Source organism: Hyperolius riggenbachi, chromosome 3 (assembly GCF_040937935.1).
Source record: "Hyperolius riggenbachi isolate aHypRig1 chromosome 3, aHypRig1.pri, whole genome shotgun sequence".
NCBI classification, from domain to species: Eukaryota; Metazoa; Chordata; class Amphibia; order Anura; family Hyperoliidae; genus Hyperolius; species Hyperolius riggenbachi.
The window spans coordinates 310,805,477-310,824,128 of NC_090648.1; the positions used below are offsets into that span (position 1 = coordinate 310,805,477).

Consider the following 18,652-nt stretch of genomic DNA (forward strand, 5'->3'; position numbering starts at 1 on the left):
GGAGTAGTCTGGAAATCAAATTCCGCAAAATGACCTGTGAAATCCTAAAGGTACTCATTGGACTTTGGGCCCTTTAGCGCAGTTAGGGTGCAAAAAAGTGCCACACATGTGGTATTGCCGTACTCGGGAGAAGTAGTATAATGTGTTTTGGGGTGTATTTTTACACATACCCATGCTGGGTGGGAGAAATAACTCTGTAAATGGACAATCGTGTGTAAAAAAATCAAAAGATTGTCATTTACAGAGTTATTTCTCCCACCCAGCATGGGTATGTGTAAAAATACACCACAAAACACATTATACTACTTCTCCCGAGTACGGCAATACCACATGTGTGGCACTTTTTTGCACCCTAACTGCGCTAAAGGGCCCAAAGTCCAATGAGTACCTTTAGGATTTCACAGGTCATTTTGCGACATTTGGTTTCAAGACTACTCCTCACGGTTTAGGGCCCCTAGAATGCCAGGGCAGTATAGGAACCCCACAAATGACCCCATTTTAGAAAGAAGACACCCCAAGGTATTCCGTTAGGAGTATGGTGAGTTCATAGAAGATTTTATTTTTTGTCACAAGTTAGCGGAACATGACACTTTGTGGAAAAAAACAATTAAAATCAATTTCTGCTAACTTGTGACAAAAAAATAAAATCTTCTATGAATTCCCCATACTCCTAACTGAATACCTTGGGGTGTCTTCTTTCTAAAATGGGGTCATTTGTGGGGTTCCTATACTGCCCTGGCATTTTAGGGGCCCTAAACCGTGAGGAGTAGTCTGGAAATCAAATTCCGCAAAATTACCTGTGAAATCCTAAAGGTACTCATTGGACTTTGGGCCCTTTAGCGCAGTTAGGGTGCAAAAAAGTGCCACACATGTGGTATCGCCGTACTCGGGAGAAGTAGTACAATGTGTTTTGGGGTGTATTTTTACACATACCCATGCTGGGTGGGAGAAATAACTCTGTAAATGGACAATTGTGTGTAAAAAAATCAAAAGATTGTCATTTACAGAGGTATTTCTCCCACCCAGCATAGGTATGTGTAAAAATACACCCCAAAACACATTATACTACTTCTCCCGAGTACGGCGATACCACATGTGTGGCACTTTTTTGCACCCTAACTGCGCTAAGGGGCCCAGAGTCCAATGAGTACCTTTAGGCTTTACAGGGGTGCTCAAAATTTAGCACCCCGCCCACTTGCCAGGACAGTTAACAAACCCCACAAATGACCCCATTTTGGAAAGAATACACGCTAAGGTATTCCATGAGGGCCATGGTGAGTTCATAGAAAATTTTATTTTTTGTCACAAGTTAGCGGAAAATGACATTTTGTGAAAAAAAAAAAAAAAACACAAAACCACAATTTCTGCTAACTTGTGACAAAAAATAAAACATTCTATGAACTCACCATGCACCTCACGGAATACTTTGGGGTGTCCTCTTTCCAAAATGGCATCATTCGTGGGGTCTGTCCTGGCATTTTAGGGTCTCTGCAATCATTACATGTATGGCCAGTATTAGGAGTTTCTGCTATACTCCTTATATTGGGCATAAGGGTAATGCACTGTGGGCTGAAAGGAAAAATGAACGTCAAACAATCAATCAATGTGGATGCCAAAAAATTTTGAAAAAAAAAAAAGAGGAGGAAGGCGTCTGCCAGGACATAGGAGCTGCCGCCCCAAAAATCCAAACCCACCAGCTCGTATGCCCTGGCAAACCTGATTTATCCATTCACACTGATCGATGTGGATGAACAAATCATTGCCAGAGTTCTTTTTTGATACAAAGTGTTTGCCAAAGCATATGAATCCCCAACACCACTCCTCGGCCCATATGCCTCGGCAAACGTATCTTTTTGACTGCGGAGGAGAAATCTCGTCCTGCAGCGCTACATGCACCGACTTGTGTGTAAGCTGACAGACGCGCAATGTTCTGTCAGGATGCACCATCAGTGCTGCAGCTGATTGGTCGGTCTGGATAGAAAAAAAGACAAAACAATACAAAAAGGAGGGGAAGGCGTCTGCCAGGACATAGGAGCTGCCGCCCCAAAAATCCAAACCCACCAGCTCGTATGCCCTGGCAAACCTGATTTATCCATTCACACCGATCGATGTGGATGAACAAATCATTGCCAGAGTTCTTTTTTGATACAAAGTGTTTGCCAAAGCATATGAATCCCCAACACCACTCCTCGGCCCATATGCCTCGGCAAACGTATCTTTTTGACTGCGGAGGAGAAATCTCGTCCTGCAGCGCTGCATGCACCGACTTGTGTGTAAGCTGACAGACGCGCAACGTTCTGTCAGGATGCACCATCAGTACTGCAGCTGGTTAGTCGTTCGCTCGGTCCACCTGGAAGGTTATTGGATGGAAAAAGAGAAAAAAAAACCCAAAAAACAAGCAAGCAGCAAAGCAATTACTTCATTAACATTAATAACCTTTGAACTTTTTTAATAAAAAACTTAACATTGCAAACCAAACATTAACTTCTTTGCTTACCTGTTTTTTGTTTTTTTTTAACTTACCTCCCGAGGACAAACCTCTCCTCCCCCATGGAACAATGTGCGAAGTGCAAATCGCACAGAGTTGTGGCGAAATACATTCCGCAATTTGTCCCAAGTGAAAGGAGAGGTTTCTGGCAGCCCTGTGTATTAGGGTCTCTGGAAACCCGATGTTTGGTTTCACACTGCATATTGACATATCCGGTGGGTCGAGCCCGCCGCACCGTATCGTCCAAAACAGACCTTCAGGCAATACCACAAGAGTAGCATTCGGCCTAGTAATGAACTGCGTCGCCATAGACTAACATGACTTCCGCGCCGATCGATATTGCCACAGAAGCCACGCAGTAACGTAGGCATGCACTAGCGTTAAGTCAAGCACTTCCGGCGTAGGGGGGGACCGCAAAGTGTGACTTTTGCTAGGCATTTTGCCCTAACGCATCGCAGCAGTGTGAAATAGCACTGAGAGACCCTTGTGTGCCTACCGCTGTGTGTGGAGTTCCCTATTCTCTAATAGTGTACCTGCTCGTGGTACCTCTCAAAACACTCCCCTAGGCATAGGCCAGGCTGGTCAGGACAGGTGGGACAATAAACAGTGGTGTCACGCCTTATTCCAGCCCTGCTGCAGACACGACAGCGTTTTCTTCGGATTCGTTGACCTGGGGTAGTCGGAATTGGATAGGCGTAATGCCTTCCATGTAGCCGGCTAGTTGCATCTTGGGGTTGGGCCACGGCACCTCCTGGATACAGGAGTTCCATCACGATCTGTTTATTAAATTGAATAAACGAGCCAGTTCTCCCAGCCTTACTGTAGAGAACAAAGCTGTTGTAAATTGCCAATTGAATGAGGTAAAAAGACACTTTTTTATACCAGCGTCTTGTTTTTCGAGCAACTAAATAGGGCGCTAACCTCTGGTCATTGAAGTCCACCCCTCCCATGTTAGTATTATACTCGTGGGCGACAAGGGGTTTTTCAATGACCTTAGTTCGCCGTTGAATTTCAACTGTCGTGTCTGCGTGAATGGTGGACAGGAAGTAAACCTCCCTCTTGTCCTTCCATTTCACCGCGAGCAGGTCGTCAGCACACAAGGCGGCCCTCTGCCCCCGTTGAAGTTTGGTGGTAATGAGCCGTTGGGGGAAGCCCCGGCGACTAGGCCGCACGGTGCCACAGCATCGGATTTTTTCTATTTTTAAGTGCTGAAAGAGGGCCACACTTGTGTAATAATTGTCCACAAAAAGATGGTACCCCTTCTGGAACAAGGGTGACACCAAGTCCCACACAACCTTTCCACTGCTCCCCAGGTAGTCAGGGCATCCGACCGGCTCCAATTTTGAGTCTTTTCCCTCATAGACCCTAAAATAAGATGTATAGCCTGTGGCCCTTTCACAGAGCTTATACAGTTTCACCCCATACCGGGCGCGCTTGTTTGGGATGTACTGTTTGATGCGAAGGCGCCCGGTAAAGCGTATGAGGGACTCGTCTACGCAGATGTCCTGGTCAGGGGTATAAGCATCTGCAAATCTGGATGACAGGTGGTCTATGAGGGGTCGAATTTTGTGGAGCCGGTCAAAAGCAGGGTGGTCACTTCGATGACAGGTTTCGTTGTCATTGAAGTGCAGGAAGCTCAGGATGTTCTCAAATCGTGTCCTGGACATGGCAGCAGAGTACAGGGGAACATGATGTGCTGGGTCCGTAGACCAATAAGACCGCAACACATTCTGCTTTACTAGTCCCGTGTGAAGGATAAGGCCCAAAAAAATTTTCATTTCGGAAACTTGGACTGGTTTCCACCGAAAAGGCTGGGCAAGGTACTTTTCTGGATTGGCGGTTATATATTGTGTGGCCTTACGGTTGGTCTCTGCCACAATTAAGTCCAAGAGATCCTGGGTGAAGAACAGATAGAAAAAGTCTAGGGCCGATCCTAGATTATCTGTCTCCACCTGGACTCCAGACTGGGCGGTGAAAGGGGGAAGTACGGGTGCGGCGGAATCAGGGGATTGCCAATTTGGGTTTGCCAGCACCTCTGGTAAATTAGGGGTAGTACGGGCCCGTCTTCTTGGTGGCTGCGACTGGGATCTTACTGCACGTGCCACCGAACCAGTTTCAACTTCCATGCTGGTGCTCGCCACTTCACCAGGGTCTACGGAAGTACTGGTGCTAGGTCCAGGAGATGTTGTGCTGCTGGTGCCTGCCCCACTATGAAATCTCAGACCAGCACGAACACCACTCTGCTGCCCTTGAGGCTGATCCTGCGCCACCTGCGGTCCAACAACATGGGGTGTGGTACGCCTGGCTTTAGCCGGGACCTCAACCTCGTCATCACTATCGGTCAGTGAGCCACTGCTCAATTCAGGTTCAAACTCTGACCCGGAAGATTCGTCGAATGAGGCGTCCCAATCGTCCTCATCCGACTGGGCCATGTACCTGAGAACCTCATCATCGGAATACCCCTTTCTTGCCATGGTGGGCTGCTAAATTTAGGGGGTATTCCTCTGAGACTACGCAGAAAAAAGAGCACCTACCTAGCAAAAGGGAGTATTTGAGAGGTAGAAAGCTGTGCTCACTGAGTTTTGATAAAAAAAATAAATCAAAACTGAGGTTTACAGTGCCACAGCTATTGTACAGTGTTTTTTGCAGTGATCAGAAAAAAAATTCTGTCACTGCGGTGGGGCGGGCTGAACGCAAGTGCAGGCGAACGATCAGGCCTGATCGGGCAAACACTGCGTTTTTTTTTGTGGATCCTAGTGACCCTAATAGATCTGACTGCGATCAGTAATGATCACTTACAGATACTATATAGTACCAATGTTGATTAGCGACAGTGATGACGCTAATTAGTGACTGTGGTGCAGTGGGCTGAGCACTAACTGACACTTACAAAGGGGCCTAGCTAACTGGCCTAACTGCTAACACTAGTGATACTAAAAAAGTGACAGTTTTCACTGTTTTTAGATCACTTGGATAGTGACAGGGGGGTGGTGGCGAGTGGGGAATCGGAGGCAATCAGAAACAATCACAGGACAATCAAAGGCAATCACAGGGCAATCGCAGGCCAATCACAGGGCACTCAATTCCCGGGACAATCAAAGTCAATCACAGGGCAATCAAACCAATCACGACACAATCAAAGCCGATCACAGGCCAATCAAAGCAAATCACAGGCCAATCACAGGCCAATCACAGGGCAATCAAACCAATCACGACACAATCAAAGCCGATCACAGGCCAATCACAGGGCAATCAAAGCCGATCACGGGACAATCAAAGCCGATCACGGGACAATCAAAGCCGATCACGGGACAATCAAAGACGATCACAGGCCAATCACAGGGCAATCACGGGACAATCAAAAAAATCACGGGACAATCAAATACAATTACAGCACAATGAAATTGAATGTCAGCACAATGAAATTGAATGTCAGCACAATCAAATACAATTGCAGCACAATCAAATACAATGCACTGGGAAGGTGATTGGGGGGGGGGGCTGAGGGCGATCTAAGGGTGTGGGGGGTTGATTAGGTGCCCGCACGGGGCAGACTGGGTCCTGATCTGGTGGGTGGCAGACACAGGGGGTGACGATAGGAGATCAGTGAGGGATTACAGGGGAGAATAGATGTAAACAATGCACTGGGGAGGTTATCAGGAGGGGGGGGTCTGAGGGCAATCTGAGGGTCTGGGTGGGTGATCAGGTGCCCCCAAGGGACAGTTTAGGGTCTGCGCTGATGGGTGGTGGTGACAAGGGGTGATAGACAGGTGATAGACAGGTGATCAGTGGGTAAGGCAGCTATATAGCTGTATACACTATACAGGGGGGTGGTCTGGGAGGGGGGTCTGGGGGGGATCTGAGGGTAGGGGGGGTGATCAGGGGACCCTAGGGGGCAGTTAGGGACCTAACCTAGGGGATAGCGTCCCTAGATAGTGACAGGGAGTGATTGATAGGTTCTTAGGTGGGTGGTGGGGTGCTAGCAGTGGTGTGCTGGGGTGGTCAGGGGGGGTTCTGAGGGCTGGGGTGGGCGATCGGGTGGTCTGTGTGGGTGAAAACAAGTGTTGTGGTACTTATCAGCAGGCTGCCTGTCCTCTCTGATGGTCGCACGACGAGTGACCATCAGCGGAGGAGGCAGCCAGTATAATACACTTTGTTACAATAACAAAGTGTATTATACTCCTCTGATTGGCCGGATCGCCGCATTTGAAACCCGCCGGCGCTGCTAATTGGCCGGCGGGTTTCCGTGCAGAGTGGGCGGAGCCTATTGCCGGCGGCGATCGCGTCATTGATGACGCGATCGCCGCACAGCCACCGCTGATGCCGCCCCCGCCGATGGGCGTATTGCGGTCGTTTGGGCCCGGACTTTGCCGCCGCCCATCGGCTGGGGGCGGTCGTTATGTGGTTAAACAAAAAAAAACAAAAAAAAAAAACAGTCTGACTAAACATTACATTACACTTCATTTGGTCAAACAGCTTCAGGCAACCTCACCTGGATCAGGCAGGTCATTTAAGAGCAAGTTCACAGAGCATTAGTTGCATTGCAGAATAATTCTGCATGTCAACTCACTGCCCATACGATTCTATGGGGCTTTTGTATTGTAATGTAGCGTGTTAATGCAGTTCACACACATTTTAACGTGTGCGTTATGCAATGAACCACTGTGAATCCAGCCTAAAGGAGAAAAAACATAACACATTTTGTTCACTCTTCATCCTAGCATATACTGTGATGCACAAACAAATCCTACAAATTTACAATACATCCTAAACTTAAGACATAAGAACATACCTGTAAGAGCACCGCTGGTATCCAAGCTTTTCTTTTTTAAGCCACGTGACGCAATGACAACAGGGACAATCACAGAAAACAGCCAGCGCCAGGGGGAGATTGGCCGTAGTGTGCCTGATGAGTGTTATAGAACAAAATTACTTCGTAGGACAAAAAAAAAAAAAAAAAATAAAAAAAAAAAAAAATTACAAGTACACTGTATTAGCTAACTATTTACATCACCCCCTGTACAAACGTTTCAGCTAGCAGCATACGGATAGAGTGAATGCTCACCATAATATGTACTTGCAGTGATTGATATTATCCAGAAAGATAAAGAAATGCAAAGGATCATGGACAGGATGACAATGTTCATCATCATGTTTACGTACTCCTTGTAAACGTCGTCCTGGATAGACAGCATAAGGGCAGCTCAATAAATCAGCTAAAGTGGGATGAGAGCACACGGTTACTGTTAACATACAACCTTCAAAATGCTGCCAGAATGTATTATTGCATAATTTTAGCATCAGTGAGACTACACTTATTATGCATCTAAACCTGGCACTATGTATTTGCTTGCCACCTACAGAGACTTTTAATGTCTTTTAATTATTTCAGCAAAACTGTACCACAAGTTAAAATAACATCTCTATACAACCGCAAAAGCCACAAATTACCTGACACACTTAATACTCACCTTATAACCTAAAAATAAAGAGACTCCAGAAGTCCGAGACAGCTGTAAAAAGTCTGATAGCCTTTTCTTATACATACAAGAAATATGAATTTGTGCACAGAACCTCTGCAAAAGCTTGCTCAAGATTTGTGCTGTATAATTTAATTGGCCATGGGTGTACCAAATAAATGTGAGCTGCGTATGAAATCACATGTCAGTAAAAACGTTTACGCTGGATTACATTTTGTGTGTCAGCTCCTACATTTTAACTCCTTTTGAATGGAACTCAAATGGAAGTCTACAGGTGCAGATGTACAATTTCACTTACCGAGATCTCTCTCCAAGATGACAACATGTATATGCAAGAGATGCTTTCTTCTTCCAACATATTGTAACCCCTCCCCCACAGCAATAAGTATAAAATATGGGTGGAGTTATGTAAAACTCCACTCAGTTTGAAAGTAAATTGAAATGAGTTGCAGTAAGTAAAAAGAATAAAAACAACCTTTAGCTATATATACTGCAAAAGATATGATACAGATCAGACATCATGACACAAGCCTTACTTAGTTGGAATGAAGTTTCAACATGCTGGAAGAACAACATTTTGCTTACTTATGCTAATTGTGTAATAAGTGAATGTGATACAGCTTGAAGCATGCATTAACTAATGCCTGCCAGGGTACAGGTGCTGTTCACTTACATGTGTAATGCAATTTACATGAATTACGTACACAAAAGGCCAAATCAGTCCTCCCAATTACCGTACATAAGCCGTTTAAAAAACAGCTTAACTGAAAAGACACATGGCCACAAAGCTCAATCGGTATTTGATTAGGTAAACAGGACAAAAATGCAATCTTGATGCCACATGGCAACCACAGAGATCCATAGGTCAATACTCTATTTGCCAATGAACATGTAGGCAGCCATGTACATTTATTTTAGGAAAATAACCTATCTTTTTAACATTATCTACAATGGCAGATAGGACCAGTTTTGACAGTTGTATAATCCACAGTCACAACTCTCATGGCTCATAAACACGGGGTATGGCTGTCGCCGCAACCGCGTGGCACACGCGTGTTGCGGCGACAGGTCGCCCGTGTGTATGACGCGCGCGCCCTGAACCGTCGCTACTCTGAGTTGTCGCCAGGCGATTGACTTGTTCAATCACTGCAACTGTCGCTAGTCCGCGTGTGTATGCGGACTAGCGACAGGAGACCTAATGCAGGTGAATGGAGCATCCGGCCGGGGGATGCTCCATTCACAGACAGCTTCTGCCGCGTCTCTGCCTTTCTGGCGAGACGTGTACATAGCTGTCACCACCAGGGAGCTGTCGCTCCCTGGTCTCTTATAGCCATGCAATGGGGGACAATTTTGCCCCGTGTGTATGTAGCTTCACAGTGAGTGCCGGTAACTCTGCTCCCAGCAGTGGACTAAACATGTACGTTTGTCTCAGAGTAAAATGCACTATAAATTACTCTTTCATTATGCCACTGTCACTTTGATTAGGTATTATTAATCTGACAGCACTAACCCTAGCAGCTGTTGTCAGTTGCTCCCGTTTTTACTGCCTGAAGAAGTGGGAGCATATCGGCGAAAAGTATCACATTTTTGGAATACACAATAAAAGTCTTATTTTGACATTATCTTGCTGATTCCTCTTTGTCTGCAATGTTATCTGATCTTAATTCACCACACTATGGTGGGCTCTCGACACGTGGGAAAAAAATAGTGCCTGGAGCGTTTTTTTACAGACATTGCAAATTACAAATTTATGTAGCTTCACATTGGCAGAGCAGAGGGAGGTAATTTTGCATCAGCATTCAAAGTGGCTCCTAAGTTGAGGACCTTCACAGGTGGATAGGGAGGCAAACTGGGGTGGGTCAAGCAGGGTACATTATTTGGTTAGGTAAAGGACAGGAGTGGATAGATTAAAGAGAGCCTGCCCTGAAAGGAAAAAAAAATCCCAGTTTGGGTACCTACTCGGGAGAGGCCTCCCCCGCTCCCCCTCCATTGTGCTGCATTGCGCAGGCAGCTGGCGTGTGCACTCTAACAAAGAGCTGAACGGGCTCAGCTTTTTCTGCTGAGCCTGAGCAGTGGTTCTGTGCTTCAGCATAGGTGTGAGCCGTCCTTCACAGTGCAGCCGCGCTGCCGTGACCTGCACGGGTCCTATCGCTGGAACTGAGGCAGCCTCGGGAGGATCCGGAAGCTTCCCCCTATCTCAGTATGCAGCTAAATGTTAGTCCTAAGCGTCTCACAGGTTTTCTTTAACCTCCCTGGCTTTATGATAATCTCCAGATTTAGGGTCTAAAAGCCGTACAATTATTTCAGAAGCTTTTAGACCCTAAGGGCCCGTTCACACTGTTGCGTTTTCAGGGCAATTTCAGCATCGCTGAAAATCGCTAGCGGTTTGAAAAACGCGTGCACAATGAAAGTATGTGGAAGTGTTCTCATCTAAGCGATTTGCTGAAACTTGTTGCCTGCATTTTCTGAGCGATTCTGGACGGGACTGTGGAGTCGGTACAAAAATCTTCCGACTCCAACTCTTCAGTTTATGAAACCATGACTCCGACTATCCAAAATGGCCCGACTCCGACTCCTTAGCCTAATATTTTCCAGGGCTGTGGATTTTGTACACAAATCACCCGACTCCTCAGTTTATTAAATCACCAACTCCAACTCCAAAGCCCTGATTCTGGAGCGATTCTGCAGGCTTAATTGAACTAGAAATCGCAAAACGCTAAGGGCCCATTCACACTTGTAAGCGCAAAACGCCGGCTTTGCGTGAGTGATTTTTAAGCGGAAAAAATTCACTGAACAATACAGCGATTTTTGCAATATAGCGTTTAGCGCTTCTATAGCGCTTACGTTTTGCAATTTTGGGTGATTTGTGGCAATTAGCGCAAATCGCCCAAATAAGAACGGGCCCATAGAGTTTAATTACCCTAGCGCTTTCAAAAGCGCTAGCGTTCGAGCGCTTTGCCGAAATCGCCCGCAAAACGTTAAAGTGTGAATGGGGCCTAATCGCTGAAAAAAAAAAGTTTGAAAAAAGCTTTCTAAACAGTGAAAAATTGCTGGGAAATCACTAGGAAAAAAAACGCCAGAAAATCGCTCAGCATTTGCGTTTAGCGATTTCTAGTGTGAATAGGCCCTTAAAACAAGGGAAAAAAAAAACATCCACAGAGATCTGGACCAGCTCCTGCATATAACTCACTCAGGCACGGGATTACGGCTCTGAGCTGCAGATTTCCATCCAGAGCCTGACTCAGGGCCCTTTTCCACTAGCAATCACTAGCATTCCTGATGAACGCTAGTGATTGCGATTCAGCAAAAGGTAAAAAATTCCCGGCGATTTCCCAACGTTTGCGATCGCGATTTTGCTATGCTTTGCACTGCATAGCCTAATCGCGGCAAAAATCGCTCCGCGGCGCGATCGCGATTAAGTAAAAACGAATTGCGGTAGTGGAAATTACCTACCGCGATTCCTATGTTAAAAAGCAAACCGTAGCGATTTTAAAATCACTAGCGGTTTGCGGTTTTGCGATTAAGCAATCGCAAACGCTGTAGTGGAAAAGGGCCCTCAGGATTACCGCTAAGGAGGTTTAAAGAAGAAAAATCCAGTAACAGAGCTTTAAAACATACTTCACATAAATGTAGCATTATCTGCAGCTTGACTATCATTCAGTGGTAACAGTAAACAGCTGCATTTGTTCTGATGTAGTATCTGAAATTAGTAATACAGAAACACTACAGCTGGGTTCACCAAAACATGTTGCTAAAAGGTCTGTTAGCCTTTTCACCTGCGCTTCTTTGCAAAGGGTTGCATATTCCCAAAATCACAGTTGCAAAGGCTGACTTCAGGGAAAAGGATACAAATAAAGAAATGAAAGCTTACACTACAGAGTAATAGTACATCAGTGGTGCTGGAATATCACCTGGGAAGCCACATCACACCATATTTTCTAACCTGTACTACCAGTTAGTAAGTAATCTGCCTCTTCTCAAAGTGCTGAGATTGCCATATGAACTGAGCACAAATGTCTGTGCTAGCATACTGTTAACTGATGTCTATAGCAACATGGACAGTAACATGCATTAACAGGATTAGAAAAAAGAAAAGCAAAGTGAGGAATATGGATTATGAGATCAGGTGAAGGATAAAGCTTTATTTAACCTTAAAGGGCAAGCAAATGGCATTGTAGATGATTCATAGAAAGAAAATGGGTATACTATTTATTACTCTCAATCCATCATTTTCAAACTCAGGGTTCACGGTACCGTAATACTGTAATCAAACAGCCTGAATGAATCCCCCCTTGACCTGTCATCAATGCACTGATTACTGCCAGTGTTCACTACACTTCCAAATGATCCACTTCCAAAAGTTTTTCCTTTGCTTCCTCAACTCTGAAATCTCTATGGGCATGATAAAATGAACCCGGATAATCTCAACTACACTGTGTACACACTGGACCTCAGATGATGACTCATAAAGAGGATATGTCACAACAGCACTGCATGGGGCATACATACTTCCTAGTAGGGATGATTAATGAGATGCAAATATATTCGCGTTCATGCAGGACTATGTAAATATGTATGTAAATTTATACAACCTGAAAATGGACCAATTTAAAGGGAACCTGAAGTAAGAAGAAAATTGATGTTGTCATATTCATTTCCCTTTAACAATACCAGTTGCCTGGCAGCCCTAAAGGCCTTTTTTGGCTGCAGTAGTGTCTGAATAACACCAGAAACAAGCATGCAGCTAATCTTGTCAGATTTGCTGCATGCTTGTTCAGGGTCTATGGCTGAAAGCATTAGAGGCATAGGATCAGCAGGACAGCCAGGCAACTGGTGTTACTCTAAAGAAAATATATATGGCAGCCTCCATATATTTCTTGCTTCAGGTTCCCTTTAAACCTGGGTGGGACTAGATTGGTCCATTTTCAAGCTGCATAAATATGCATAAAAATTAACATAATCCTGCATAAACTCTGAAATATTATTATTATTTATTGTACTTATAAAGCGCCAACATATTACGCAGCGCTGGACATTAATTTAGGTTACAGACAATATTTAGGGGTGATAAACAGCAATATGACAATACAGGAATACAAGAAAACCAGATCACACAGCACAGTATGAGTACAAGGTAATGCTTAGTCAGTCACTGGAGGGGAGCATGGATATTAGGCAAGTTAGGCTCACTCAGATGCATAGCATGGGTGCACAGTAATGGAGGTGCATGATCAGGTAGGACACAAAAGGAGGAGGACCCTGTCCAAAGGCTTACAATCTAGAGGGAGAGGTAGGGACACGAGAGGTAGGGGACCAGAGTTCAGCTGTGGGTTTAGAGCAATTGTGAGGGGTAGTAGGCCAGAGTGAAAAGGTGAGTTTTGAGGGCCTTCTTGAAGGTGTTGAAGGAGGGGCTGCCCTAATGGGTGGAGGTAGGGAGTTCCATAGTGTTGGAGTGGCTCTTGAGAAGTCTTGGAGGCGTGCATGGGACTGGGTGATGCGGGGGACGGTCAGGCAAAGTTCATTGGAGGAGCGGAGTGAGCGGCTTGGTGTGTATATCTCTGAGTAAGATCAGAAATGTAGGTTGGACAGGTTTTGTGGACGGATTTGTAGGTCAGACACAATATCTTGAATCTGATTCTGGACTGGATAGGAAGCCAGTGGAGGGATTCACGGAAGGGAGCCGCCCCGGTGGAGCGATGGAAGCAGTGGATAATTCTGGCTGCCACATTCATGATGGACCGCAGTGGGGCTATTCGGGTCATAGGGAGACCAGACAGAAGGGCATTGCAGTAGTCGAGGCGGGAAATTATGAGGGAATGGATGAGGAGTTTGGTGGTGGCAAAGGTTAGGAAAGGCTGAATCTTACAGATGTTACGAAGGTGGAAGTTGCAGGACTTTGTGAGGTTTTGGATGTGGGTAATGAAGGAGAGTGCGGAGTCCAGGGTGACACCCAGACAGCGGGCTTGAGAGGTAGGGCAAATGGTAGTGTGGTTAACAGTGACCTGCACATCTGGGAGGTCCAGGGATGACTGGGGTGGGAAGATCATAAATTCCGTTTTGCCTAGATTTAGTTTCAGGAACCTAGCGGACATCCAGGAGGAGATAGCAGATAGGCAGGAGGAGACCTTGTCCATGGTAGTGGTGGATATGTCAGGGGTGTGGAGGTAGATTTGGGTGTCATCTGCATACAGATGATAGTTAAAACCCATGGAGGAGATAACCTTGCCAATGGAGAATGTGTATAGGGAGAACAGTAGGGGGCCAAGGACCGAGCCTTGGGGGACTCCCACTGAGAGGTGGTTGGGGGTGGACGAGGACTCATTGAAGGAGGTCGTGAAGGAGCGGTTGGAGAGGTAGGATGAAAGCCAGGTCAGGGCGAGATCGTGAATGCCCATGGATTGGAGGGACTGGAGGAGTAGGGGATGATCTACTGTATCAAAAGCTGCTGAAAGGTCAAGGAGGAGGAGAATGGAGTATTTAGCTTTAGCTAAGGCAAGGTCATTGACCACTTTGGTGAGAGCCGTTTCGGTTGAGTGGGCAGGCCGAAATCCAGATTGCAGTGGGTCTAGTAGTGAGTTGGCATTGAGGTACTGGGTCAGGAGTTTGTGAACCAGACGCTCAAGGAGCTTTGAGGCGAAGGGGAGGAGGGAGATTAGGCGGTAGTTGGAGGGTAGCGAGGGGTAGAGGGAGGGTTTCTTGAGCAGGGGCAGTACTGTAGCCTGCTTGAAGTCTGAGGAGAAGGTGCCTGTGGATAGGGAGAGGTTAAACATGGTAGTGAGGACTGGGGCCAGATCCGTGAAGTGAGGCTGAAGTAGATCAGAAGGGATAGGGTCAAGGGGGGAGGTAGTGGTATGGGAAGTCTGCAGTAGGTGGTTGACTTCCTCAGTGGTAGAAGGAGTGAAGGAGGTGAGGGGAGGATAGGGTAGAGGAGGAGTTGGTTGTGGGAGTTGATCATCCCTACTCCCTAGTAACACTATCAAGGATGTACTAATTAAAGCCCATCCCTAGTAACACTATCAAGGATAGTTTAAAAAAAATAACCCATAATGTACCAATTAAAGCACATAAGTCTCTTGGCAGTATTTATTCTCTTCTGTAAAAATCTTGCAGTGTTCACTTTGTTTTTTGTTAATTTATGTTCATAGTTAAACTTCTATACAATACAATAACAATTGTAATGCGCTTTTCTCCCATCGGACAAGCTTTTTTTTTTTTTTTTTTTAAGCACCGGCGATTTTAAAAATCGCCCTAAAAGCGCTTGTACAATAATTCCCTATGAGAGTGTTCACATCTGAGCGGTTCGATTCCGATCCGCTCATCAAAGTGCTGCCTGTACCATTTTGGGGGGCGTTTTGCCTATAACGGCAGGTATAGGGAAATCGCAAAACGCTTGAAAAATCACTTTGTATAATGATTTCCCCATCACTTTTAACAATAAATGCATTATTCATTTCTGGGTCAAAGAGTTTGCTTCCTGACTTGCTTCAGGAAGTGAAAAAAACTAACTGCTCTGCAAAAGCGCCTTGAAAAAAGCTTTACACAAATTCGCAACGTGCAAGTAAGTGCCGGGACGGGGAAAAAAATTGTGCAAACAAACAAAACACAAATCTCTGGCGTCAGCAATTTCGATTTTAGATGTGAACAAAGCTTAAAGTGACTCTGTAACAAAAATTACAACCTTTTTTCTACCATCCTACAAGTTCCTAAACCTATTCTAATGTGATCTGGCTTGCTGCAGCTCTTTCTACTATAACCATCTCTGTAATAAATCAATGTATCTTTCCCCTGTCAGACTTGTCGGCCTGTGTCTGGAAGGCTGCCAAGTTCTTCAGTGTTGAACTGTTCCTCTATGCACACTCCAGTGTGTGTTTTATTTACATAAGCCAGCAGCTTCTCTGCTATCTTATCAGTGATAGAAGAGAGCTGGATAAAAATCCTCCTCTGGAGGCTGTGAAAGTAGCTGGTCTGTCACATACTGCGGAATTAACGACATAGGCAGAGCTGTCTGCAGGAAGCCTGTAATGTTCAGTGCATGAGAGAAGCTGGGGACAGAAGGTAAACACACACAAGTGATCTCTTGAGATTCAGAAGTAAGGCTGTATACAGTCTGCTTGTGTATGGATGTATTTTCTATGTGTGGACATACTGTACATCAACCTACTTCCTGTTTTGGTGGCCATTTTGTTTGTTTATAAACAAACTTTTTAAAACAGTTTTTGACTACTTTTAATGCGGCGGGGAGCGGTGAAATTGTGTCAGAGGGTAATAGGAGATGTCCCCTAACGCACTGGTATGTTTACTTTTGTGCGATTTTAACAATACAGATTCTCTTTAAGCCTCTCTGTGTTAAAAAAAAAAAAATACAGTGTGTGCTGTAGTTACCAGTGGCTTCCCAGCAGCACAAGTTATCCAGCGTGAGCTGCAGTTACCACTGCACTCCAACCACACAGGTCATACAGTGTGAGCTGGAGTTATCACTGCTCTCCAAGCAGCACTGGTCGCACAGTGAAAGCTGCAGTTATCAATACTCATACAGCACAGGTCCTACAGGAGTACATTTGAAATTGGCGCCGGTAGACTTGGGCGCAGGATTCAGTGGTATATGGCTGATCCTGCTTCTGCACAAGTCCGGGCCGTTTCAATTACTATTCCCCCTCCAGGCCGACATGGATAGTGGGGGAATGAAATAATTCGGCTTCCAGCGATTGCTGGAGGCCGAATTATTGGGTTTTTTAAGCAACCTCGGCTCCGTCTTCTGACGGACCCGACGTTACTCACTGAGCGCTGCAATAGGAGTGATTCCTATTGTAGTCTATGGAGGCGCCGGCTGCTCCCAAATCTAGCACTGCTCCGTCCTACAGTGTGAGCTGCAGTTATCAGTGGCCTCCTGGCAGCACAGGCCATACAACATGAGGTGCCATTATCAATGTAATCCATCAGCAGAAGTCACATAGTGTGAGCTGCAGTTACCAGTGCTTATCCAGCACAGGTTGTATAAATGTGAGCTGCAGTTAACAGTGCTCATCCAGTACAGGCCATACAGTGTGAGCTAGTTATCAGTGCACTCCCAGCAGCACAGGTCATACAGCGTGAGCTGCACTATAGTGTGAGCTGCAGTTATCAGTACCCCCCAGCAGCACAGGTCACACAGCGTGAGCCGCAGTTTTAAGTGACTCCCAGCAATACAGATCATACAGCGTGAGCTGCAGTTATCAGTGCACACTAGCAGCACAGGTCATGGACTGTGAGCTGCAGTTACCAGTGGCCTCCCAGCAGCTCAGGTCATACAGTGGGAGCTGTAATTACCAATGCACACCAGCAGAACAGGTCCCACCATGTGAGCTGCAGATACCAGTGGCATTCCAGCAACACAGGTCACAGTGTGAGCTTCAGTTAGAATTCATCAAGCACAGGTTGTACAGTGTAAGCTGCAGTTATTACTGAGCTCACTGCAGAGGTCCTAGAGTTTGCTGCAGTTATCAGTGGCCTCCTGGCAGCATAGGTCATACAGTGAGCTGCAGTTATGTCTGCACTGAGCAGCACGTCATACAGTTTGAACTACAGTTATCAGTGCTCATCCAGCACAGGTCATACAGTGTGAGCTGCAGTTATCACTGCACTCCACTGCCAGCAGCACAGGTGATACACTGTGAGCCGATATTCCCAGTCATTGAGTGAGCAGCAGCTACCTGGATAACGGAACACAGACAGACTTCTCCTCTACGCTGGTTACACTGACACACCCCGTTCCCGTTGCAGAATCCATTGCTGCTTCCTGGCCGCTTGTCACTTTAACTACCGGAAAGGAAATCACTAGTGCATACTTCTTCTACCTACTGGCTTTGCAACATGCACTTCCGGTATCTGGCCGTAGTCTCTTGCGACACTTCCGGTTGCTCGTTATTGAATGGTGTGGACCATAGAGTGTTGGTTTGTTGTTAGTTCAGTCAGTTTTGAGTCGGGTAGGACTGGGGTAGGTGGTGCACTCGATGTGCTGCTGCATTGTTCTTCTCGGCATCTGGTGCAGATCTTCATAACTCTGCCGCTTCTCCGCTGTCTGTGCATGTAGCTTAGCACTGGGTGTAGTCTTTCAAAGTAGAGTGACCAGATTTTTGTGGGTCCAACCTAGGACGGGGAGGGAGGCGCGGGGCAGACATGTCAGTACAAAATAAACGCAATGCGGGCAAATATGTCAGTACAAAATAAACGCAATGCGGGCAACATGTCAGTACAAAATAAACGCAATGCGGGCAAACATGTCAGTACAAAATAAATGCAATGCGGGCAAACATTTCACCAGAAAATAAACGCAAAGCGGGCAAACATTTCACCAGAAAATAAACGCAATGCGGGCAAACATTTCACCAGAAAAAAACCGCAATGCGGGCAAACATTTCACCAGAAAATAAGCGCAATGCAGGCAAACATTTCACCAGAAAATAAACACATTGGGCTCTATTCTCAAAGACTTCCCGCATGCGGTAAAGTACATGTGGGAAGTTTGCACCCAAAATACCGTCAAGTTGGAATTCTCAAAATGTTCCGCATGTTTTTTCCGCATGCGGAAAAAGTGTGGTAAAAGTGCGGGATTCATGCGGAAAACTTTCCGCAAAAGTCGGTATTTTCCGCAATAAAAGATCAATTCTCAAAAATGTTCAGGCGCATCATTTCGATGTTAATTACC

General features: G+C 45.8%; 1 protein-coding gene across 3 annotated transcripts in view; it reads right to left on the reverse strand.

Annotated features, from left to right (window-relative positions):
• Positions 1 to 17,851, reverse strand: part of TMEM19 (transmembrane protein 19) — a 44,850-nt gene extending 26,999 nt beyond the window's left edge. Inside the window, exons 1-3 of one of the 3 annotated variants that reach the window (XM_068276673.1) lie at positions 17,658 to 17,851; positions 7,554 to 7,704; positions 7,281 to 7,394 (exon numbers count right to left, since the gene is read on the reverse strand). In XM_068276673.1, the coding sequence (XP_068132774.1) occupies positions 7,281 to 7,394; positions 7,554 to 7,683 (244 nt within the window). In that variant the 5' untranslated portion in view covers positions 7,684 to 7,704; positions 17,658 to 17,851. Of the gene's footprint in view, positions 1 to 7,280; positions 7,395 to 7,553; positions 7,705 to 7,959; positions 8,003 to 8,266; positions 8,335 to 17,657 lie in introns of those variants that run through there. The other 2 variants (XM_068276674.1, XM_068276675.1) reach the window with 2 other exon arrangements.
• Between the last annotated feature and the right edge of the window lie 801 nt (positions 17,852 to 18,652).